Source organism: Lycium ferocissimum, chromosome 5 (genome assembly GCF_029784015.1).
Source record: "Lycium ferocissimum isolate CSIRO_LF1 chromosome 5, AGI_CSIRO_Lferr_CH_V1, whole genome shotgun sequence".
NCBI lineage: Eukaryota > Viridiplantae > Streptophyta > Magnoliopsida > Solanales > Solanaceae > Lycium > Lycium ferocissimum.
The window spans coordinates 19,262,061-19,288,701 of record NC_081346.1 but is presented as its reverse complement, the minus strand read 5'-3'; the positions used below and the strand labels follow the sequence as shown (position 1 = coordinate 19,288,701).

At 36.9% G+C, this 26,641-nt stretch overlaps 1 protein-coding gene and 1 long non-coding RNA gene across 2 annotated transcripts; one reads left to right on the top strand and one right to left on the bottom strand.

Moving 5' to 3' along the window:
* The first annotated feature begins 323 nt into the window (after positions 1-323).
* On the top strand, positions 324-10,358 carry LOC132056370 (uncharacterized). The gene is made up of 3 exons (XR_009414757.1): positions 324-689; positions 7,651-8,722; positions 8,823-10,358. It is a non-coding gene; the product is annotated as an uncharacterized LOC132056370 (long non-coding RNA).
* A 589-nt stretch (positions 10,359-10,947) lies between these two features.
* LOC132056369 (dolichyl-diphosphooligosaccharide--protein glycosyltransferase subunit STT3B) lies at positions 10,948-17,918 on the bottom strand. Its single transcript, XM_059448527.1, has 7 exons — positions 17,360-17,918; positions 15,388-15,901; positions 14,413-14,949; positions 12,903-13,357; positions 12,423-12,545; positions 12,134-12,193; positions 10,948-11,359 (listed from the first exon to the last, which is right to left on the bottom strand). The coding sequence occupies exons 1-7, from the start codon at positions 17,704-17,706 to the stop codon at positions 11,230-11,232; spliced, it is 2,166 nt and encodes a 721-aa protein (XP_059304510.1). The 5' UTR covers positions 17,707-17,918; the 3' UTR covers positions 10,948-11,229.
* Positions 17,919-26,641: the final 8,723 nt, after the last annotated feature.

Genomic DNA, 26,641 nt, shown 5'->3' with positions numbered 1-26,641 from the left:
TAGCACTATTATTTTGTAATCTCTTATATATAATTAATGTAGGTACATCATTAACAACAAGGTTCAAACGAAAATACAAATTGACCCGCCTTATCCACATCCCCAACTACATACAAGTTATTACACTAGCCCTATGTATATTGTGTTTGTTTCTTTATTAGTATTAATCTAACAAATGATATTTTATTTTGTATCTTGGTGGAATACGAAAATGATCACAACATAATATAGATAGCGTAAGGTGTGCAAGGTAGATCAGAAAATTTATTTATGTTTTTCTTTTTGCGGTGGTATTACAGCCACAATCTTGATAAGGTACAACTTTTTTTATTTCTATTCTAGAGTTATTTATGCCTCTTGCTCTTTTCTTAATTGATTCTGCAATGCACGTTTTCTTTTTAATATTTGGGTGTTAAATTTCTTGGTTCCGTCCAAATTGCCTCTCAAAGAACATTCTCTGGGGTGGCTGCATTTGGGAGAGTTGAGAGAGCTGCACTAGGGATATTGTTCTCGGGATTTTTCCCTCTTCTCCTTCGCCCTCTTGTGCTTTTGGCTCTTTTGTTAACTGATTTTGCATATGCATATATTTATTTATTGTTCTGTGTTAATTTCGTAGCAGTCAAATTTATTAAGATGAACGCAATGAGAATAGAGGAAGGCTCTGTGAAGTGTGAACAAAATCTCCAAAGGTTAGTAATGCACTTAAGTTCTACTAAATTGGTTTTGTTCAGCATTGGAGATGACAAAAATAGTTACCTTAGTTTTTTTTCTTCAAAAATCCAACGGCAAGGCAGTTTGTTCTAATTTTGGCTGGATCATGTCTCCAATATAAAAAAGCCGTAGTTCTTGAAAGTGAAGCCTTAAGATTGAATTCGTTGCCTTCTGCACCATGTAGACTTGTGAAGTTTAGATTATTTGTGTGGCAATAATGTTATTACTATCAACATCAGTCGATAATACCTAGGTCATTTGATATTTTGACTTAGAAATTGTTTACAATTATTTTATACTACTGTGAACAAAGTTCTCAAGATGGAGCCAGCAAAAACTAAAAGAATAACAGCATCGGAGTTGATTCATATTGAGTAGAAATTGATTTTCACAAGTCATGTGAATATGAATTAAAAAAATGGCTACAAACTGTAAATGTTGGGACTATTCAAGATTTTGTTATATTTTGAATACCATTAACTTAACAGAAAGGGGTTATATTTTAATATACTTACATATTCATCATTAACCGCTAAGTCGTCCAGGTTCACATGGACTGTCATTGATGAAGCCCACTTGCCTCAAGGCCATTTACAAGGAGCCAAGCAGGAACTACAACACTTGCAAAGCTTATTCATGAAGCGGAGGCTCTTGAGTATATTTTTGATGAGCACCTTGGATCCCAAGTCCATTTGTTGATGAAGATTGCTTGGGGAGAAGAAGAGGAAATGGGAAGTTACCACAAGGGCTAAAAGATGAAGAGTTGGCTATTCTTGCAAGGAGATTTCAAGATATTGAAGAAGAAGAATAGCCAAACAAGGCCCTTGTCTTCATTAAGGGTGTTTATGTCATTTTGCTTTCTTTTATTTCTAGCATAAGATAATTAGCTCTCTTCTTCTTCAAAGACTTAGACTATTTTGAATATTGATAATTTTGATAATTGTAACTCTTTTGAGAGTGTGAGCTTGTTTTTAGCTTTGGATTGATTGTTTGTTGAGAGGATCGGTTATTAGGGAATCACAAATCCCTCTTGGTCATCCTAAGAGTTTGGTGTTTCTTTTGTTCTTAATTTAGAGGTCTTAGTTTCCTATAACTTTGGTTGCTAAATTAGGTCTTAAGTTGTGTCAAATTATCTATCCTTTAATTTCTCTTGCATTGTCTTGTTGTTTTCGATTCCAATATTGTATCAATTGGTATCAGAGCTTAGCTTAGGTTTGTTCCATCAAATCTAGTCTTGGGTTTTGATTCAACAAAAAAAAAAAAAAAAAAAAAAAAATCGAAAATCGAATTTTCTTGTTAATTTTTGTTGAATCTGGTGTTAGATTAGAGTTTCTTAGTGTCTAGAGTCTAAATCTTCAATTTCGAATCAATTTGGAGTTGGAATTGTGTTCCACAATTGTTGAGCCTTGAAGCTTTGAAAATTCAAAAGTGGGTTTGGTGATTGAGTTGAAATTGGGGTTAATTGATTAGTGGGCTTTGTTCTCCATATCAAAGGGAATCTCAATCTGAAAATTGGTGGAAAAATAAGTTGATTTGGAGGTGTATTGAATTTTGAATGTTCTTCATGTTCTTGAGCAACTTCATATCTTCATGAAGAAGAAGAAGTAAAACAAAATAGAGTTTGATCCAAAAGTATTTTCCCAAAGTTGTCAAAAGTTGTTTTTCCACCCAAAAAGGAAAGATCCTAGATTGAGTAGGCCAATATATCGCAAAAACTCGAGAAAAGAGGCATCCAAACGAATCCCAAGAAAGATTAACGTCACAAAAGTTGGATCGAAAACAACACATGCGAGTCGCATGTTGACTCGCAGATAGACGCGTGCGAGTCGCACTTAGTATCGCATGTTGTGACAGAGAGGTGAAAATTCGTCGCATCACCTGCGAGTCGCATAACTCCATCGCAGGCAGTACATGCGAGTCGCACCTTGTGTCGCACTTGTTGACAAAAAGTTGAGATTTCGGTGGCAGCATATGCGACTCGCATATGATCCTCGCATGTTGAACATGCGAGTCGCATGTGACGCCAGTGTAGCATGTTGCGCATTTCAGGTTTTTCAACTCCAATCCTTTTTCAACTTCACTCCTTAATCAATTCCTTGATTCTTATAACTAATTAACAACTAGTAATTGATCCTTACGTGGTTGTTAACTAGTTCTTGAGTCCGAATTTCTTTCGTGCCAATTTCTTTCAAGCTTTTTTCGTTTTACCTCATTGATAATTCTTAGTTCAAGTGCGTTTGTTTTTAATTGAGGTCCTCGTTCTTTCTTAGTCTAACAAAAATCTATTCCGACCAAGAGTAGAATTTGAACCCTTGTGACTAGTCGACATTAACAAGCACACAATCTTTAGCGGAAGCAATTTGTGAGGCAATTCAAGGTGCGCATACTTGAGCGATTGTGAGTTGTTTTAACTAATCTAACGTGTTTGCTTGCTTTGTTGAGTGTCTTAATAGGTACCATGGCTACGGAGAATGAAACACAAGTTCCCACCGGGGAACTCACATTAGTTGATGTAATGAGGGCCTTGCAAGCCTTGAACGATAAGGTGGGTAATATGGATGGTCGGATGGAAAACATGGGTAGTCGAATGGAAAATTTGGGAAGTAGGGTGGAAGCGATTGAAGGAGGTAGTAGGGAAGTCTCATACTCGCCCCGAGTGCAATACCAAGGAGGCACAAGTGGAGCCACTCGAGGCACTTCACTTACAATCTCACCCGGTACCTTCCACCATCTATATAACCCTCCCCCAAAACACTCCCAAAACACAACCATCACTCCTCCGAACAACATTCCCATAAAGCCAACGAACAACCCACCTCCACGAGAACAAACTCCAAATGATCCACGTCCAAATGATCCACACCTAAATGCACCAATGTCACCCCAAAACCGTCCAAACATCCAACAACCAAATGACGACGAGATAGAAGAGGCTATACTTGAGCACGAGCTATATGGTGACCCAGGGTGGAGGCCACGAGGGCAAGCACAAGGAGGTTATCGAGGGAGGGGTGGAAGGCATGGTCCTAACCCTCACATGGGTAGGCAAAGAGGGTACCAAGCTCGTGAAGGGTACCAAGGTCGTGACCATCGAGGTTATGATGATGATGGAGATTTGAATGAAAATCATGGTTATGGAGGAGGGCGAGACACGAGTCTCACCCTATCGAGGTTACCCTTCCAATCTTCAAAGGAGGAAGTGATCCGATGCATTTCTTGATTGGGTGATGCATTGTGATAGAATATTCTTGACGAATGACATGTCCGAGGTGAAAAAGGCATCTTACGCCATTGCTCAATTCGAGGGCTATGCCTCCACATGGTGGGAAACTCAAGTGAAGGCGAGAAGAATTATGGGCTTCTCCCACACCTACTTGGGATGAATTGAAGGACGCCACGTGCGGCGTAAGTATGTCACCGAACGCTACAAGCAAGAACAACTCAAAGGTGTATACTTTAAGGCAAAGCAAAAAGAGAGTGTGGAAGAATACTATGATGAGTTCCAAATTGTCAAGATGAGGATCGACTTTGACGAGGATGAGCTAAATGCTATGACTCGGTTCCGAGCGGTTAAATGGTGAGATTGTCTCACAAATGAGACTCCACAACTATGGGAGCATTGAAGAGACCCTTCAAGCGGCTATTGAAATAGAGGAGGGTCTCGGAAGACAAAATCAATAAGTCACGGGGCTATGTGAGTTCATGGAACAATAACAAAGAACGAGCAGCTTCTCCAACCAGGCACAAAAGAATAAAGGGTCCCACAATGTTAAGAAACGAGAAACCATTTGTGAAGAATACTCAAGTTGAGAAGCAAGTTGACAAACAACCTCCGAAGTTTGCTTCAAAAGAAGGAGGTACGAAAACTCCTATTCAATGCTTTAAATGTCATGGCTTCGGTCATAGAGCAAGTGAATGCCTAATCGTAGCATTTATTTTGAGAGACACTTATAGTGAGGATGAGGAAGAATGTGAGGAAGGAGATGATGAGGTCTATCATGAGAATGAACAACTTGATAGTGAAGGGGATGGTATTGAAGGTGATGATGAGCCTATTGTACCTCTATGTGGTGCGAAGAACCATGATAAGCAAAGCATGGATGACCCAAGTCAACGGAAAATCTCTTCCATTCCAAGTGCATCATTAACCAAAACACTAGCATCATGATCATTGATAGTGGGAGTTGTGCCAATGTTGCTAGTACCACCCTTGTTGATTTCTTGAAACTTCCCACCACCCGCCATGAAAACCCTTACAAACTTCAATGGCTCAATGAATGTGGTAATTGAAGGTGACTCGACAAGCTATCATCAAATTCGCGGTTGGGAAGTATCACGATGAGGTTTTATGTGATGTTGTTCCCATGCAAGCGTGTCATCTTCTACTTGGCCGACCATGGCAATATGATAGGTCCGTCAACCATAATGGGAGAACTAATCAATACACTCTTGTCCACAATGGTGTCAAGCATGTCTTGAATCCCGACCCCTCCCAAGTGGGTGAGATCTATAACAAAATGAGGAGTTGAAGGAGAAGGGTCATAGTGCTTTGCAAAAGAAGAATGTGGGCATAGAAGGAGTAGCGGAGAGTAGTTCTCAAGAGGTGAGTGGAAAGAAAGGAGAGCTTAGAGAAAAAACCAAAGTTTCTCTTTTGGCGAATTGTGGGGAAATTCGGGAGGAATTGGGGGAGCGTCAACCGGTGATTCTTCTCATGCATAGGGACTATGCATTGCACACAAGTGAACTAACCCCTTCTTTTCCTAGTTCTATTTCTTCCCTTTTGCAGGAATTTGATGATGTGTTCCCAACGGAACTCCCAAAGGGGTTACCGCCTCGAGGGGGAATTGAGCACCAATCGATTTTATCCCGGGTCTCGGTGCCAAACAAACCGGCATAGAGCCAACCGGAAGACACCAAGGAGCTTCAAAGGCAAATAGATGAACTCCTCAAAAGGGAGTTGTGCGGGAAAGTACATGAGCCCATGTGCCGTGCCCGTGATTTTGGTGCCAAAAAAAGATGGATCATGGCGCATGTGTGTTGATTGTCGTGCCATCAACAAGATAACTAAAGTATCGCCACCCCATACCTCGTCTTGATGACATGCTTGATGAGTTGAATGGTTCATGCATATTCTCTAAGATAGATCTTAGGAGCGGGTATCATCAAATGGATGAATCCGGAGATGAGTGGAAAACCGCGTTCAAGACCAAGTTTGGTCTATATGAATGGTTGGTGATGCCTTTTGGTCTCACTAATGCTCCTAGTACTTTCATGCGTTTGATGAATCATGTGATGAAACCTTTTATTGGCAAATTTGTGGTTGTTTACTTTGATGATATTTTGGTGTATAGTAAAGCCATGGATGAGCATGTTATTCATTTGAAATGTGTGTTTGAAGTGCTTAGACGAGAACAACTTTATGCCAATGTTGATAAATGTTCCTTTTGTGTGGATGAAGTTGTTTTCTTGGGATTTGTTGTGAGCTCAAGGGGGTTGAGGTTGATGAATCCAAAATAGAAGCCATAAGAAATTGGCCCACTCCAAAATCCATTGGAGAAGTACGAAGCTTTCATGGCTTGGCTAGTTTCTATGGGCGTTTTGTTAAAGGATTTAGTACCATAGCCGCTCCTTTCGACCGAGGTAATCCGAAAGGACAAACCTTTTTCTTGGGCACGGAGCAAGCTAATGCCTTTGAAACTTTAAAACAAATGCTTAGTTCCGCACCATTGTTGCAACTACCCGACTTTGACAAAATATTTGAGATTGAATGTGATGCAAGCAGAGGGTATTGGAGCCGTTTAATGCAAGACCAAAACCCCATAGCTCATTTTAGTGAAAAACTTCAAGGGAGCCGACCTTTGAATTATACTACCTATGATCTTGAGTTGTATGCTTTAATTCGTGCTTTGGGAAAGTAACACTACTTGTGGCCTAAAGAGTTTGTGATTCGGACCGATCACGAGTCCCAAAGCATCTTGCTGCCCAAGGTAAGTTGAACAAAAGGCATGCCAAATGGGTTGAATTCCTTGAATCTTTCCTTATGTAATCCAATACAAAAAGGGAAAGGATAACGTAGTGGCGGATGCCTTATCAAGGAAACATGTTTTAGTCAATACTTTGTCTTCCAAATTGATGGGTTTTGAGAGCTTGAAGACATTGTATCCCGGGACCCCGTCTTTGCACAAATCTTTCTAGAATGTGAAGAATGGGAAAGGGAAAGGTGGCTTAGGGATAGATCCTACTCCCTATTCTAAGTTTGATGGTTTCTTGTTCAAGAACAAAAAGCGACTATGTGACCTTGGCCCACGAGCTTTGGAGGGAGTTATTTGTGAGGGAGGCACACAATGGGGGATTGATGGGACACTTTGGTATTGACAAGACAATGGGGATTCTTGAGGAGCAATTCTATTGGCCCCGCATGCGGCGGGATGTGGCCCGAATTTGTGGCCAATGCCTTGAATGCCGAAAAGCTAAATCAGGCTTCAACCCCATGGCTTGTACACTCCCTTCCCACCCCTCAACAACCTTGGTTTGACATTTCCATGGACTTTGTGATGGGATTGCCTAGGACAAAAAGGGGGAAAGATAGCATCTTTGTTGTTGTTGATCGTTTTTCGAAAATGGCCCATTTCATTGCTTGCCATAAGGTTGATGATGCTCCCCATATTGCTTTGTTGAGAGGATCGGTTATTAGGGAATCACAAATCCCTCTTGGTCATCCTAAGAGTTTGGTGTTTCTTTTGTTCTTAATTTAGAGGTCTTAGTTTCCTATAACTTTGGTTGCTAAATTAGGTCTTAAGTTGTGTCAAATTATCTATCCTTTAATTTCTCTTGCATTGTCTTGTTGTTTTCGATTCCAATATTGTATCAATCATAAAAAAAAATGGTTGAAGTGAGGGTGTTACAAGATTCAACTGAAAATTTGGTTTCCTTGTGTAGGGAATGTGTGTCTACTGCATTGTGAGTCTGATGGATGGATTTTGCATTCGTGCTAGATTCCACTGGGTTTACATGAAGCTGTACAATGGAGAATACAACAAGTTACAGTTTATCTACAAGCAAGCATTTTTCATGGCTTTTGCAACTGGTGTCGCTCTTAATTCATTATCTTTTAATGAGGGATCTACTATATGCCAGTAAAAAATGTAGAATGGGTCGGGTACTTGCATTAGATTGTATATGCTTAAAAGTCCTTATTAGGATAGTAAATGGGAGGGAGGATGTAGGCCTATATAATTTTGATCCTTTTATGCCAACTGATCTGACTCCTAATTTGATTTTCTCTATTTTAAAGGGAGTAAAGTTATCATTTAACTATCTTCCCCTTCGTTATATCAGTTCTTATGAATTTTTAAAAACCTTTATAGGGCGTGCGAGACATTTTTCTAGAAAACTTATTTGAATATGAATCATGCGGCAAGAAAGCTAATGTTCAATGCTGATAGAGCATGATGACAGTTTTGTTGCTCTTGGTGGCTTAGCTGCATTTCATGAAAAAAGCTTGTCATGTCTGTGAGAGATAGAACTAAAGAAAAAAAAAAAGAAGTTAACAGCTCATAATCTCTTGGGTATATTGTGTAACATTGTAATTCTTCTAGTAGGCTACAAGAATTTGTTTGTAAGAACTAAATCATTCATTTGACGAAAATTGATTGCTCAGAATCAACAGGAAGATGTATAGTTCATTTAGAAATGCTTACAATTGAAGCATGATAGTGATACTGGAATCTATGATAGTGAAGGAAGGTGCATGCTTAATTCTTTCCTTTTCCTTACTAGATTTCTCTACTGATTGACTTATGTTGGTTAATGATTTTGTCAGACTTTGCTTACAAGTCTGCTAAACTTAGAAACTTACAAAACCACCTTTTTTTTGTGAAGGCTTGGTCATGAAATTTTTGAGTTGATATTTTAGGGAGCAAGCACTGCCAAATGGAAACCCCTTAACAACCCAAGAATTGGATGAACATTTACTCAAGGCAAAGATGGAGCCTATAAACCCTTCGATACAGTAATATTCTGTTCTCCATCTCAAAATTGAAGTTTTTATTACTTCGGCTCAATTATTAACCACTTTGAGAAATTGTTAAAATAATAAACTTGATCTGCAGGACTGTTGCTTTATCAGAGTGGAGTAAATTCATGCCCTATAGCTGGTCAGATGCGTGCCCCGTGTTGTCAATTAATGCAGTGTATTGTCAATCGGAGTTGTCATACAAAAACGTCGTAACGCATCTAAAATTTGCGTTATACATCAACATGATTGACAACACAATGCACGCGTTTGATGCTAGCGAGTGTAATATAACGTAACTGACGAATAAGCACCAACCACACAAAATTGAGTTATTATGTCATTTTTTAATCAATTTAGAGATATTAGTCGTATTACAACGTTCTCTCCAGGAGACATATTCGAAGCAATGAGTAGGACATGGGAATTTGGTGAAGATTTGAATACTTGAATAACCCAAACGAGAGATATAATCAACGTTACAACAATATGATGACCACGAGTGGAATTGGCGTGTTAGGGAGGCTGCAGCACTGGAACAAAACTTGAGGTCATTAGGGCTTCAACGCCCAAAAAATCGTGATATGTCAATGCCTTGTGGCACTTCACAAGAGTTGAATTTTGCTCTTAACCGTTTTTGTGAAGAGAACAATCGGATGAAAATATGTTGCCTCAAGGTAAACTATGGTCAACATGGTTACGTCAAATTCAGATCCAAGTGGGATTCGAATTGTGAGATGTCCGATTATGATGATTCCCGATGATATTAGTAATAGTTGTATTGTATTAAATAAAGTTGGTGGGGTCATAATCATGATCCCACAACCTATTGAGTTTGATACCTATATAAGTAGCCTTTTGCTACTTAGTATCCACTTAAAATTCAATGTCGAATAGTAGAAATGTAGATTGGTCGGTATTTTTTCCACAGGATTCGAATAGCAGTGGTGATGACAACTCAAATCAAAGCATCTATTACGTTGATTCCTCAACCGATAACAGTGAATTCGTGCTAGACGATTTCAAGCCCCATCTTGTAATGGAGCGTAATGACGATTTTTCGCAAGCTGAAATATTCAGATCCACATGAATATCATTGTGGTTTACGTCGCGAATAGGCACATCGGTACGCCGAATCACAACGTCTTGTTCGTGACTTGAAAAATCTCAACTCTCAAATCCCAATAAGGTTCTCAATAACCATGCCTCGAGTAGGTGCACACACTTGCGACCTTGCCATACAAAGGATTAGAAAAAGAAAAAAAAAAACAGAATGCTAGCAAGACATTGTAGGTTTCACATGCTAAAGTTGGCCGAAGAACAAACATCATCAACCGGTAGGGAATTAACATCGACAAAAAGAAGATCTGTCTTAACAAACCCAAGATATTCATCTGAAGACGATATTGAAGACTTCAATTCTTATGATGATTAAGAATATTGTGATTTTAGTTATATGTTTAATTTATGATGATGTTGTTAATTTGAAGAATATTAGTATGTTTAGTTTTACATCAACTCAAGGGTATGAATTGATGAATATATTTTAAGTTTTTTTTTTCTTTGATGATTGTATTTTAACAAGTTTGAATTTGTTATTAATGAGCAAGTTTAAGTATTTTCATATTATTATGAATGATGCAATTTAATTATTTTGACATTGGTATGAATGATGCAAGTTTAATTAAAGTATAACATACTTAAATCTAAACCCTAAAGCATAAATAACTTAAAGCTAATAACAACAAGTCTTCAAACCAAAATGAATTTCGAGCACTTTTCAACCACTAAAACGACAATTCGAAATTTTGCTTATCTTTGATGCATTGAACCTATCTTATTAATAGCACAAAAATAAATAGAATTCTATATAAAATATTGAAGTTTTAAAGTCTCAAAGCATGATTAATCTACGGTTAAAGTATATAAAAAAGTGTGAAAAATATAAAAGAAAGAGGAGTTTAACCAAAAGAAAAAAACAAAAAAGAGGAGGAACTCCTTTAACGCAAAAGATTTTACTACGTTAAAGGACTTAACCGTGCCATTACGGTTAAGTTCTTTAACGCAATATTTAAAGGTACTTTTGTACCATACTTTTTTCCTAAGGTATTTTGGTTCAAGTCCGTTTTTATTGGGTCATTTTGGTTCGGGACTCATGTAGAAACCAACTTGGCTAACTAACGAGGCAACTAGTAGTCACATAGTTTCAGATCTCAACATCGTAAACCAAAAGGATGAATTACCGTCATCCTATTTTCAAATTCCTCTAAACACGAATGATTTTAGAGAAACTACGCAAGACTTGACTAAAATATTACACTAGGCCATATTACTAGAGTCATACACTCCTACTACAAAACCTGCAAAAAGAACATCCCAGGCAAGAGGAGCCATAAGTTTCAACACAAAATAAAAGATGAGAAGGAAAGCAGTACTCTATATCTATCTAATGCTTTCAAAAATTGAAATCCTCATTACAGCCGCAGAGATGCAAGATACCCTGTTTACCACCTGTTCTTGGGTGGTTTGACTTTATAAATTCTGACTATCCAATTAGAAGTCGTGAACGCCTCTTCCAAGTATTCAAGCTTGATGTCCTTGTTTCCTATTTCAACCCCCCTGGCTCTATCATATCTGGACCATAAAGAGATATTGGGAAGGCATCAGCATTCCAGTAATAATGTCTTCTAAATCTATAATTCATCACATAAGCCACAAGCCCGCAACACTTTCAAAACCAATTAGTTTAGTATTAGAATGAAACATGTGTTGTTTCCGGAAACCAATTTGATTACCAAAGGCAGCAAAACGGCTGTTCTCAGTGCAAAATCAACGTGTCATTCTGATAATTGTATTTACACATACAAAAACGTCTAAAAGTGTTTTCAAGCTTCAGTGATATTTTTCACATATAGCTTTTTTTTTTCTAAAACTAATATCCCAAAATCAAATCAAAATGTGCAGAGTTCTTTTTCCAAAAACCCAAACACAGATCAGTTCTAACAACACAAACCCTACAAAAGACATAAGGATTTCTGTGGAAACAGCAAATTTATAACTTAATGTTAACCATTGTCAGAATACTTTTGCACTTCAGCCAAGGGGCCAAGTATTGGGCATCATAAATGGTTGTAATATACAAATTTTCCTTCTTTCCCAGTCAATCAGCTTATTAGGTTGGTTCTATCACAATGCCGGAAGCTCAAAAGATCAGGAATCATATTTGATAACCCCATTTATTTTATGAGTGTCTTTTGCCAGTCCCCGCCCTACTGGTTGTTCCCAAAAACGTGAAAAAGGGGGCTTAATAATTCTGATTGGAAATATTTATAAGATCAATAAGGGTCTAAAATATCCATCACAAAACCAGCAAGCACAATGATACCTATAGTGAGGTTAGTAACTTACCCAGGAGGCTGGCCATATTCTGTTGTCAGCTCACCGAACCGGTAATAAGATAGCTTGTACCTAATCATGAAACATCAGTAGTATAAAATTAATCTGTGTACAAGAGAAAGAATGAGATCTAATAGTATATGAACTACGACCAACAAAATTTAGACAAATAAACTTTAGGTACCAATATATTTTAGGAAGTTACAATATAATGTGGTAGGCTGCCCTCAAGGGACCAAAACACAGTTGGAGAAGGAAGAATCAGTATAAACAGTGAGCCATGAGGTCAAGGAGAACTCACATCAGACAGTTCAACATCTTAGGCGAAGCACCTTTGTCAACACGATACTCGCCATTAACAAGGTAATCTGGTTCTTTGATGACAGGAAAAACTCCGCCACCTATTCTCACCATCCACAAGAATCTAGCACGAAACAGATGATTACAATTAAATCAGTCACAAGATAAGACCACCATCAAAGAAAGAAAACAAGGAGATGAAGCCCTATACAAAAAAATTTATCAGCATTACTAGTGGTAGTGTATGTGAATATTAGAAAAGACATCTTATATGCTTAAACGGGATAACCGATAGCGAGAAAGGTGAAAAAAATTTAACAGTAAGCCTGATATTAACATGGAGTAGTATTTTCTGGATTAGACATCGATTAAAGAAAATAAGATACACATGAGGAGAAATATTAGCAACCATGCTTTTTTTTTTTTTTGGTAAGGAAAGAAAAGGTAGCAACCATGCTTTTTAAATTAACAAACTCCTTACTTGTTTATGTCATCAGATGAATACCCAGTTACACCTCCAAACACAACTAATACATAATCCACATCCAGTGATCTCATTATCTCATATGCTTCATCCTCATAAGATGACATCGCTCTTCCTACTGTAGCTATATGTGTGTTGTTCCAGGTATTATTATCTACAATCACAGTCCTGTTCCCCATGGCAGTGATCTGATAACCATAATCCCACCAAGACATGACCTTAGCATCCTGAGGAGTGTTCTGCCTCAGCCAAAAATACGCTTCACGGTAGTCATCGAAGATAATCCTCTGCCCATGGGCACCCCTTGCAGCTAGGACAATGGAGGGAGATGAGTATGCCTCTGACGTCACCCAGGTACAATGGATTGCATATCTAGTCAGCAAATAGAAAGCACCAACAAGCAATGCAATTGCTCCATTTCTTTGGTAGGGCAAAGAATGATCAAGCGCACCCTGTTGTAGTCACAATCATTTACAAAAGCAAGTTATAGGCCACATTTGGAAAGTAGTTCCAAAACTCAATTATGGTTGGTAATTTCTTTTTCAATATCACCTCATTTTGAAAGAAAATCAAGGACTTGATAAGTTAAATGCAGAAAGATAAGTAAGGAGAATCTCACAGCAAGAATATCCGAATCAGCTCTGACAACACGGTGGTTAAAGGTAACATAGCTAGATTCACGAGTAAAAATTAAATGAAAAAGGATTCGGGAGTCATATCATAATGCCTTTTGGGTAACAGTAACTTTGCCAAAGAATTGGCATTCAATAATATATGGAGCAAATTTTTTTTTTACTTAGTTGCACTAGATTATCGGATCAGACAATAGCCCAACCCGAAAAGGGATCTGCACAAAAGCAGACGACAACGGAGCCAGAGTAAGTCTACATCAAAATAACTGGCTACTGTTTGCTAAATTCATGAATATTAAACTTCCCACTAGTCGGTAGATATCAATTTTTGTCACTAGATATCAATATAGTTGCTTGCACATATTAAGACCGTAAGACGTCTTGGAACATACACACATTACACAGGAAAGTTAAATTACCAAAACACCTGTTGACCATTTTAGAGAAATTTGAGTTGAGAGATAATCCAAGAGAATGGAAAAAAAGAACGTGTCCAACGTTTTTGTAAGGCGGCTTATTTCAAACTTGAAGGACATTGAAGAAAAACATCAAAATTTACCATTCCCTATAGAGATCTTTCAGATGTGTCAAGTCGGACAAATATATCAAATATCTTTGTTTCTCCATTTGCTTGTCGGAGCACTCTAAAGTTTCTTAAAACTTTACATCATCTTCCAATAAAATTCTGTTTATTAAATGACTCTAAGCTATTTAACACCCATGATTCGTTTCCTGCTAATATGTCTTTCAAGCTATTTGAATTAGTAGGCAGTAAGAAGTTTGCACCAACTGGCTGCTTGTTAAGAAGATATAGGTTCATCATGTAATGTGAGGTATTAGGAAAAACTATAAATAATCATATTCGGCGATGCTACCTTTGAGGAAGCCTTTGTGCTAGTTGTTCCTTTACCAGAGCCACCTTGAGTAGGTTTTGGTTTTGCCCTCACCAACTGACTTAAATTCTTGATAGTTGCCGAGACAGCAATAGCACTGATGAGGCATACCGCAGGTGTAGCAACAAGAATCAATCGAACCATGACCCCGGCGAAGTACATGCTGGTGAGACCATACATCACAATAAATATAGTAGCATCCGACAGCCGTTTGAAGCAGAAATACAGACCCGCCGGGAAAAGGATTAGCAATATATGAAAATCAAACATGAAAGATGACCATGCGGTTGGCTGATGCTCAGAAACAGAAGCAATAATGGGAATGTGGTCTTTTGCGTAAGTTGGATCCAGAAGTGAGTAAAACCGACCAGTCCATGGAGAGATATAACCAGAAGCAGTGCCAACTCCAAGAGCAATGACACCCACACTTATAGCACAAGTCAATGTTATCCTTAAGAAAGCTTGAAACAACTTCTGATCATTCAGTAGATGCTTCACCCAATCCAAGAAATAAAACACCTGCAACAAGATCAAAACTTTGTATTGAGAACCAGCTGTACACCTTCTCAAGCATCAGTAAAATGCTTACATCAATTATCGGTCATGAGCAAAGAATAAAAAGAACGGGCTGAAGGAGAAAATGTCCAAAGAAAAAAAATTCTATCCTGCAGATTAGATTCTTACGGGGGAGGGGGGAGGGAATCAAACAATGTAGAGAGGAAAAATCTACAAGCTGAGGAGAAGAAATCCTCCTGAAGGAGGAGTTGAACAAAATGCTATGAACTCCGATCAAGGACCCCAGAATACCTCAGGAGCTGCATCCTTAAAAGGGCATAAAGCTACGGACTATACAGGAAAACATGAACAACTACTTCATAGTGATATAAAACAATTTAAAGAAACGTGATTCACTTTTATCTGTTTCCATCCAAATAATACAAAGGACAAAAAGAATACCTGCATCAAGAAAAATACTCCCATTGCTGCCATATGTTCCCCGGACTGTACATGCTGAAAACCCACAAAACGAATTTGCATTGCTAGCAACATTCCTAAAATGTACATGCAGTTGTAAGCCACATATAGCCTCATTGAATATCTTCCAACAACCAAGAGTACCAGCACATAGAGCGGGATAAGATTAATGATAAAGATATAACCACCCCAAGCTGAAACCATGTAGAAGTACCCAAAAGCCGAAGCCAGAGACCAAGCAAGTGAACCTGTTTTCACTGCCTTAACGAATAAATAAAAAGTAAGCAACAGAGCAAATATTGCAACCCCCTCATTGTCATATGATCCTGCCACCGACCTTGAGATGTAACCCGGGCAGATAGCAATCAATGCTGCTGCCACAAGCCCGGCACCCGAATCCCATAACTCTTTCCCAAAGAAGTAAGCAACAATGGTTGTGTTGGAAGCAAAGAATGGGGCTGTGAGCACACAAACCTCCCGGATATGGACAGCAAACCTAAAAAAGAATGTTATATTTTTAGCTGTCGGAGAAGAATTCTGCATTTCCAGTAATGAAAATGGATGTCCCTAGGTTACAGATCATATTAGCCCGAGGGATTGAAGACTGAAATTTTATCTTCACATATTAGACAAAAGTTTCAGAGTTTCACAAACGTGACAAAATAGTATACTCAAATTTGGCTAATTTAGCAAAGAGGCATTGTTTGCGCTCTCGATTTGCAGCTTAAAAAGTTTTGGAAAGATTAAAAATTTGCAGCTAATTTAGTAAAGCCGCATTGTCTGCACTCTTGATTGCAGCTTAAAGGTAAGAAATTTTTAGAAAACATTAAACTTTGCCTCTATGTCTCACCAATAAACAAAAAAGTTCTCTCAATTACTCATATTCAATTTGATGTTTCCTAAATTTCATTAAATAGCTTTCCGGTCCATATATATTTACAACTCTGCTCTCACATAATCCTCATACAATGTTACCTCTTTCACAATTTCATAAAAATTACACCTTTAACTCCTCACCTTATGCAGTAAACTGAAGTCCTTTCAAAATATACAGCCCAACATAAAATATTACGCCACATAGCCATATTTTCAACCATTTATACAATATTATACAACATTATACCTTGGGGGGGAGGAGAAGCATTATAAATAATATATCAACCTTGTATAATAAAAGTGTATAATAGTATATAAAAGGTGTTTAGACACAAATATGAGCTAAACCTGGTAACAAACTCAAAATACGCTCTAAAGCGCATAAATACTTTCTTCCAGTAACATAGAGATACGCTCTAAAGCGCGTTACTTTCTTCCAGTAGACATAGAGCGTAATTTTCCCTTGTTTGAGGAATTTCTCTAAATTGAGTGACTAATCATCCAATTTGATGTTTCCTAAATTTCTCTAGATAACTTTTGGTCCATATATATATCTAAAATTACACCTTTAAGTCCTCGCTTTATGCAATAAACTCAAGTCCTTCATTTTTGGTAATAAAAATGCAGAACTTACAAAAGCGGTATAATTTTAGCTCTCAGAGAAGAATTCTGTATTTCCAGTAATGCAATGCATGTCTCTCAGTTACAGAAGTTGTGAAATTTTATCTTCACAAACTAGACAAAAGTTTCAGACTTTTGACCAATAAGTATTATACTGAAATTTGGCTAATTTAGCAAAAAAGCATTGTTTCCGCTCTCGATTTGCAGCTTAAATGTAAGAAATTTCTAGACATTTTGATTAAACTTTGCTCTCTATGTCTCTTTTCCAATCATAAAAATAAATTTCTCCAGATAGTTTTTTGGTCCATATATATTTATAAAGTCTCCTCACACAATGCTTCCTCTTTCACAATTTTCTTTAAAAAAATTACACCTTTAAATCCTAACCTAATACAGTAAACTGAATTCACTTATTTTTTTTGGTAATAAAAAAGCAGAGCATTTAGAAAAGGGATACCTGAGGAAATTAAGTGTCCAGTAAATAAAGGCAGCAGTAACCATAAGTCCAGGATAAAGAGTACCCCCAATAATACGTCCAAGTGGATACCAACTCTCCGAATCAAACCAATTCCAAAACTCATAAAAACCTTTCTCTGTCAAATACAATGTTGTCCTGTAATTGAAATACGGATCGAATTCATGGATCATACTCTCATATCTTAACACACTGAAAAGCCTAGTTATAAATGCTAGAATGTATACGAGTCCCAGAATCGAGATACGAAGGAGTAGCTCTTGTTGCTTCGTTTTCAGCTTTAGTGATTTCAGTGAGAAGAGTGATTGCAGATCCGTTGCTTTCTCCATTTTTGCTACAGTTTTAAGATTAGATCTAGTGGTTCAGTTGAATTGGAATTTTTGGTTCGAATTTATTGAGTTTTGATGGATCTTTTGTTACATTTAAGAGTAATTTTTGGGTTAAGGATCAAAACGCAAACCCTACTGAAACGCTACTCTGTGAATCATGAGGGATCAGCAGAGCAAGTGTGGAGTCTGAGGAATCGACAAACGTGGAAAAAATGACATAAAAGGAGGACTTTTACGAGGTATCTATTTTCCTTTAGTCAATGGGCTTAGCTCTTTCCTTTTAGGCCCAATTGCCAAGAATGAAGAGACACAATCCAGGCTTGTACGATTTGGATAAAATTCACCAATATCCTTTTTATGAGAACTTTGGATAATACATGAGCATGCTCTCAAACTTGGCTTCAACCGATAAGTATGCCCTCTAACTTTGAGTGTGTATAAGTAGGGGTGTTCATGGTTCGGTTTGGGTCGGTTATTGGTTAAAATCATAACCAAACCAATTTAGTCGGTTTTTAAATGTCTAAAACCATAACCAAACCAAGTAAAATAATAACCACCTTTGGTTATTGTCGGTTTGGTTCGGTTTATTCGGTTTTTCAATTTATGACTAGCCGTGACAATTCAAATATTCTTTCTCTACATTATTCAAATTTCTTATGAAGCTCTTTTTTCCTCACTACCACAAGGGCGAACTTTCTTTGCATATTGAGGAAAGACATGCGAATGTAAAATGAAAAGAGATAGTAAGGTTTTTACTTTTTACCCTTATGCTTACGACTTATTAGATTGGGCTTGGATTGTTGGATTTGGACATATTCTTTTAAGACATGGGCCTTAAAAATAAGTAGACTAAAATTAAATTAATAATTAAAAGGTATAAACTATCTTTAATTATTTATGAAAAGTTAATATTATACATATAAATAATTATAAATTTTATGTATATAATTATCGGTTTGGTTCGGTTATTTATTCGGTTATTTTTTACTATAACCATAACCAAACCAAATATTATCGGTTTTTCAAATTTAAAACCAAACCAAACCATACCAAACCAAATGTCGGTTTTTTTTTATTCGGTTTTGGTTAAATTTTGATTTGGTTTTGGTTTTAACTAAAAACTGTGAACAGCCCTATGTATAAGTAGGCATCTCGACTTATATAAAGTTGAACACGTAAACACAAATGCTGACGTGGCACATAAATTTTGAAGGTGTTTAGATGAACATTTTGTAAGTTGGAGTGTTCAACTGAAGCCAAATTTGAAGGGATGTATTATGCCTTTAACTTTTTATTCCTATCTTTTAAAGTTGTGCGAAAACAACTAGCTAGCATAATTTCTATCATGCTCTTTCTTCTTGTTCAGAACAACAACAAGAAGTCCAGTAGAATCCCACAATGTGGGGTCTGGGGAGGGTAGAGTGTACGCAGACCTAACCCCTACCTTGAAAGGTAGAGAAGGTACATTTCGAAAGACATACCAAGAAAGGAAAACAAGATAAAAAGTGGATAGGGACAAGACATGTCAAAAATAATATGAAAACGAGAATAACAAAAGTGAGAAAGTCGTGATAGAACGATCAGGAAAGAAAGGAAAGATTAGCTACCATAGATAAATAAGATAGTCAAAGTACAACAGCCCAACAAATATAAGCAGAAATCAAAATTATTGTATTGTTTTGTAACTCGCGGTATTTCGCAACATAAGCAAAGCAAATTGCGAGCTTTTAAATTCTAAGGCATATGACGAATAATATTGTTTATAGGGGAACATCGAATAAGACAAGGTGCAGTATTATTTTGTTGAATGTACCTTCATTATTCGATCAAGTGTCCAAAACGGATGCAAACATTAGTATAGCAATATGGCCACATGTATTTTGGTAAACCTAAAATGCTTCAATTCATTTAAGAATAATTGAACAACACAAGCAAGCAAGCAATATTAATATAATAAAACTTGTAAACAATTTAAATAAAAAGGAAAGTCAGTCCATCGTAATTTGTGAACACTTAACAATAAAAATTAATCTTGTCTATCCGCATAACTTGTGAATAATTTAAGGAGCCGTTTGGATATGATCTCATGAGATGAAATCATATTTGGACATGAAATTTGAATTTCTTAAGTTGTAATTTTTTTTATAAACATAAAAATCTCACAAGTTGTGAAAACCGTCAAAATTTTCCCCATTCTTATACAATCTTACCCAATGAGTAAATCATAGTTCATAATAAAATTAATACGCTACTAGAAGGCCTTTCTAAAAAATACAACATCAATTGATCAAATTTTAGTTCAATAAAAAAGAAAATTTAACATGAATAGTAATGTAACTACTCTTTAATATAATCCTCCCACATGATACGAACAATCTCTTCATATGGTAGAATTTAATATGGTTGGTGGGAGTAATTAATTGTTGAAAATATTTTACCAACTTACAGATTAATATTTAATACAAATGGTTGGTAAACATGATTGGTAAATATATCTACCAACTTATGAGTCTTTTTTTACAAAATATAAACTTATGGGTCAAATTTTATATTTATACTTTTTAAAATCATGATTCAAATCCCAAATCATATCTTTTTGGATGATTTGAGATTTCATCGCATGGGATGAACTCAGAGATGAAATCGCATATCCAAAGCTAATTTCATCTGACGTATGTCCAATTAAGTAGAATGGAGATTATGGTTTAAAGTCACTCCTGGCCCCCCGCAAAACTTGAAAAGGGCAACTTTTCATTTTCTTTCGGGTCGTCCCGAGGCTAGTTTTGGCCAGATTACTTAAACAAGACAAAAGTTAAATAAAGGGGCAGCACCTAGGAATGGGCATGGTATGATATAAAACGATATTTAAAATTTCGGCACGGTAATTTTAATTTTCAATCTCTAAAAATACTATACCATTATTGTACCAAATTAATTCAGTATGATTCGGTATTTTAAAATTCGGTTTCGGTATTTTACGGTACGGTAAATCGGTACCATAGTTTGTCCGACTTCAACTTACATATACTCATATCGTAGAGAATTATGACTTTCGCTACTTAAAAAACGTCTCGATTATTATGCACTAAACACCTTACACATGTAAAAATATTCAAAAGATTACACAAAACAGACATTTAAATCAAGATAGAGTAGTCAAAGTTTCAACGTTTAAACAATTAGTTTCTAATAATATTAGTTTATATATTTGTTAGTACTATAATACTAAGATATATGAATTGTATATGTAATTATATACTTCGGTATGATATTCGGTATTTCGATATTGTAACACCTTGTATCTTAGAACTCATGTTAGACTCGTAACGTTAGAGTTTAGCGGAAAAATTGAAGGTTTGAACGTTTTGCGAAAATGGTTGATAGGCCTACTTCGGCAAGGATAACTCTTTGATTAGTTGGGAATTTGGGAAAGCACTCTCAATGAAAGTTGTAGTACGTAAAAATAGCTTTCTAACTATATAAGGACCAGGCCAATCAGAGATCGGAGCAAGGAGATATGATCGTCTCAATATGGCTAATAGTAAGGCGTTTAAAAGTCTATAGAATCGGCTAAGTTTTGATACGTCGCTTCCACGAATTTCGTGAAAATCCGTTGGGAATTTGAGGAAACTTAAAACATGAAAGTTGTAGCCCTTTGAAATAGATTTCCGCAAATGTATATTATGGGCCTTGAACGTAGCTATGTACAAAAAGTTATGCCCGTTTTACTAAAAACAAAGATTCGTCCGCCGATATACGGTGGAATATACGGGCCGTGAAAATTATACGGGCCGTATATTCAGACCGTAAAATTGACCCAGAAAGTCCAAATGTAACGACCCATTTGGTCTTTTAGCACTTTTAGGCCTAATATCCCTAAAACACCCTTTCTGTGGTCTAATTTTTGGTGTCTATAGCTTGCGATAACTAAGATTCGGTTATTTAATTGATGAGTAAATTCTAGAATATATGTAATTAATATGTGTGAATAGTTTATTCATAAAAAGAGTTATTTTCTTTCGTTGTGAAAAATTAATATTACAAAAATTTATCCTCTTGATATAAGATCGGAAAATTAGAGTTTGATAAAATATATTTTCTACATATCTCAATATTTATGAAATTATTATGAGATATTTTTCATTTACTAATATTTTAATCAAGGATTTTATATGGGAAGGTACTTTGTAAGCACAACTCACGTGGATCCATGGAATTTGAGCAACAAGTGACTAATAGATATATATTTATATATGAATCTCATAATGACACCTTATTTTATATAGTAAAAACTTGTCATGAAAGGACAAGTGCATGCCTAACTTTCCACGTTATGCATAGCAAGTAAACAATTCAAAAGCAATGTAATTTATTGAATCTTGTGGCTGATTCTGGTAGCATAAGGAATTAATGGCAACAACACCATTAAATAAGTGGGCACGCAATAAAGGAAAATATATGTACCTTGCATGCTTTCTTTAATTAGCTTAAAAAAAAAAAAAAAAAAGGTATCCTATATGCAAATATGCAGCACTTGTTCTATATGAACGGATAGTGCGTGAATGGTCCGGATGAACAAAAGAACGGATAGTACCTATTCATTGATTTAGTACTTGAAACATTTTAATATAAGCACAACGGAAAATTTATTTATGATCTTGTATATAATGAATACTATACCATGAAGTGGGCGACAAAACTTTTCATGGAATTTTGGTTCTTTCGTGCAACTTAGCAACTTTCCTTTGCGAAATAAATATAGTTCTACTTTAGGTGGAAACATTTAACAAAAAAAAGGTGGCATTAAATTAGTCATTTATGAATGGGGTGAGTGGCACACTTATGCCTCATGGCATCATGAGGACAAAAATTAATGACTAATCATTCTCATATAAGAAGTGGCATCCGTATGTGTAATTTCTTTAAAATGATGAAGAGATATGTGAGCCCCATGAACCACTTAATAAATTATATACATAAGACTTCATCTTTCTCGATTAGAGTGGCGAATATGATTTAATTTTGGTACGCCTATACCAAACGTAGCTAGTAGCCCTTATTAGTTTCTTTTGTATAGTCATCTCACTCATTTATTAGTTAATACATAGAATTTTATTGCTATTGAGGTATCAACACCAAAACGTGACTAGCAAATTTTTCAACACCACTAAATTACCAAACTTCATCTTGATTTGGAGAGAAAATCATGAATGTACCATGGCAAGAAGCTTTCCTACTGCGCCAAGTCCAATCTTTTTTTTAAAAAGATTTTTATTCTCTGTGGTTCATCGAGAGCAAGGGAAAATGTCCAAAGAACCCGTTCAATTAATTCTATGTAATAGCCACGTTTTAGTCATCTATGGAAGCAAGTTAGTGTTTCTTCAAGTATTTTAAAGAGAGAGTTGTTCTTGGACATCTAAGACTGTCCGTTCTAAGCACTTCGAAGGAAAAAAGCTTTGGGAGTTCGTGACACACGGCCCGCATCGAGGTAGGTTACGACACTATGGTGAGACTTTGATTAGCGAAGCGTATGTTTAGATGATATTGCCTGAGAGTGTATATAAACCGGCGGTATCAAGTCAAGGTTAGATATTTTCTTAGGTCGGACCTTGTTGTATTTATTTGGGATACACATCCCGTTGTGTTGTCACTTATCTTGATCTATTTTTTTGTGCCTGCGTCATACTCGAGACATCGATGTCATTCGTGACTAATGATATATCATGACTATGATATTGCGGTGCTTTACTTGATTGATATGGAGATGAAAACGGTGATCCCATCGTGGCTTTTCGTGTAGCCTTATCACGATATTACTTGTATTCCATGTGCGCGGTACCGTTTATTGAATTGGTTTTTAACATTACATTTATCATACTCTTATACGCATTTCCACGATACATTGATATATGCACGGTTATGGCACTAACGATGATACGCGAGAGAGTGTAGCCTCCATAGTCTTTGCGGAGAGGGTAAAAGAGATGACGAGTGTTTGTTGCCCGAGGTTTCTTGCGGGAACGATGCGAGTGTCCGACGCCCGAGGTCTTTGCCGGGATCGTGAGAGCGTGCTCGTGATCCGAGGTTATATTCCGAGCGAGTGGTACATGGACTTCGCGGGTCCCCCGTATGGGTCATGATCGCCGAGACGTGGAGTTACTCCGTCCGGACACGTTGTAAAAACCGCATATGCATTGCATTCATCCTACATACATTTTTGCATTGCATTATATCTTCGGTTCCCGTTGATGATTGTGGATACTTGCGTGATGTACCGATTCGGTATCGATTATACTAAGACTTGGCACAATTGGGTTTAGATGCTATAACATAAAGGATGACTTGTTCCGTGGATATGGATTCATATTGACTTGTACTTGTTGGTTTATATGTTTTTCTTGCTTGTTGTCTTTATATACGTTATCTAGTCTTAGTCGCTACGATACCTACCAGCACGTTGTTTGCATCTACCTACACTTGCGTTCTTTTTATGAATGCAGAAAGTACCACCGAGATCGATTTCTACTCTTCGTGGCTAATATTCGAGGATTTCTCGATTCGAGTCCTTCGACGATGCACGAGGACGATCGATGCCGACGACTTTATTATCCTTATGTCTTGTTTCATTCTCGGGGTACGATCTTTTAGGCTACTATGTATTATTATGATTCGACTTATGTATTTAGTTAGATGCTCTTGTATGATCGACCGTACATCGTTGATTCTCATTATTTCTATATTTCTTTATATTATTATCGTGAGACTTACGTTATTTTATCTTCTTCCGCTTTATTTATATATTTTTGATTGTTGAATAAGGGTTCGCCTACCGAGTGGGAAAGGTAGGTGCCCGCACGACTTAGTGAAAATAGGTCGTGACACCTAATCACCGGAACGAATTTACTTCGTAAGACATGTGTCCGTAAAACTTTTCCGGACGTAAAAATAGGGCGTAAAATGGGTCCGACAAAATAGCTATAAAACTTCGTTTTAAGGCTTTTTCACTTCATTCTTCACACTCCCAAGCCCTAGAACGACTTTCTATTCTCTCCATCATCAAGAACACTAAGGTAAGCCTACTCTAATCATTCCAAGTCAATTCTAATATATATCCTTGTAATCTAAACAAGAAATCATCATTCCTAACCTAGGATTTTCAAGAAACCCATCTCAAGGTTCAAGAATTCAAGATTTTGGAAACCCTCTTCAAAGCTCAAGTCTTTAATTCAAGTTTTGGAGCGACTAAGGTATGTGAGTTACTATCTACGCGTGGGAACATCATTGTTTCTTCCCACGCCTCATAATCCATAAATTATGATTCTCTACTAAAACTAGGTTTCTATACCATGCTCATGATAACCCTAGGTCCATGTCCATGATTATATTATGTATGAATTGTTATAATTCCATCAATGAGTTCTTAATATTTCTTTATGATTATTGAGAATCCGTCCGTAATTCATGAAAACCCATATATTGCATTCCATGGGTTCTTGCGCATGTTTTTAAATAAAAATGCTTATTTCGTGAATATCCTACATGTCTACAAGTTTTCATGCAATTATATTTTATAACTATGTTCATGCCAGGACTCAAGATACATACATGCTAAATACAAGTTATTTCATGAAACCATGTTTACAAGTTATTTCATGAAACCATGTTTACAAGTTATTTCGTGAAATCATGATTACAAGACAAGTACAAGTTAATTCACGAAAATCATGGGCTTCTTAGCCAACTATATTATGTTCATATTTTTGGGAGTTGCACGAATTAATGGTATGCTCGTATAGCTCGAAACTACGTAGCGCGACCGTAGGACAAGGATCGCTCCGCCCGCTAAGACGATACCTTAATTTTACACCGAACGGATCCATCGTACGTTACCACCCTATACCTGCTAAGGTATGGGGGCTGCACTGGTCCCATTAGGTACCGTACTCACGTACCCACGTGGTGATATTATATTGTTCGGTTATGAAACGCTTCCTACCTACCATGTTTTACTCATGCTTTATATTATATATGTATTCATGTTCATGCTCATAACCAGGTTTCGCCTAATGCTCGGGGCTTCTTTGTTACTTTATGTCTCATGTTATTTCATTCGCTTGCTTTACATACCAAGACATTCAACGTGGCCGACGTCCCCTTTTATCGTTCTGGGCCTCGTATTTCACACGCAGTATTGATATACGTGACGACACATCCGCCGCAGGGACGCATTCGTACGGCTCATTTCGCGAGCCCCATCTCATTCTTGGTTTAGTCAACTTTTGTTTTATGATTTGTTACGCATCTAAGGTACGCCGGCGCGCCTTGCCCCGCAAGATGTTTTCCACCAGTACTCATGACAGGTTTCATAGAATAGACAAGTCAAGCTACGTTATTTTAGACATATCGAGTCGTATAACCATTTTGGCTCATTCATGGTTTTTTTCGCACTCATGTTTAAACAAGTATTTTTATTAAGTATTACGACCATCAAGTGCTTTATAAAGGCTCATCACGCATTCGTCATATATTCCGCTTTCATGTTATGCTCACGATGATTCAAAATAGTTTTTCATGTGGTTCGCTTCTATTACACGCAAAGATGCTGCGTCCAGTGTCGCGGTTTCTCCTGTGCCATGGTTCCCGGCGATGATATTTTCATATCAATTTAACACCGCATCAATATCAAACTTTTTAAAAACGACATTAAATACCGTATCAAATACCATAATACCTCAAACCGTGGTATAAAATTTAATTTTCGATATGATAACCCAGATCTACCACACTGCGTTCACCCCTTAAAGACCAATTGGTCAAACCAGTATCGGGTATAACACCGGTAAAATCAAAAAACTTGACGAATCAACTTCAAGAAACCGAAACTTTAAAGAACCGAATCCCAACCGAACTAGTTTTTTGGGCCTGTTTACCCAAA

Bases quoted from the DNA above. Each gene is read 5' to 3' on its own strand.
- LOC132056369 (XM_059448527.1), bottom strand. From the start codon at position 17,706: ATGGAGAAAGCAACGGATCTGCAATCACTCTTCTCACTGAAATCACTA. The intron at 13,358-14,412 runs GTAGCATCGCCG...TGACTACAACAG, and splicing joins GCACAAAGGCTTCCTCAAAG to GGTGCGCTTGATCATTCTTT. The intron at 12,546-12,902 runs GTAAGGAGTTTG...GTTTCGTGCTAG, and splicing joins TCATCTGATGACATAAACAA to ATTCTTGTGGATGGTGAGAA.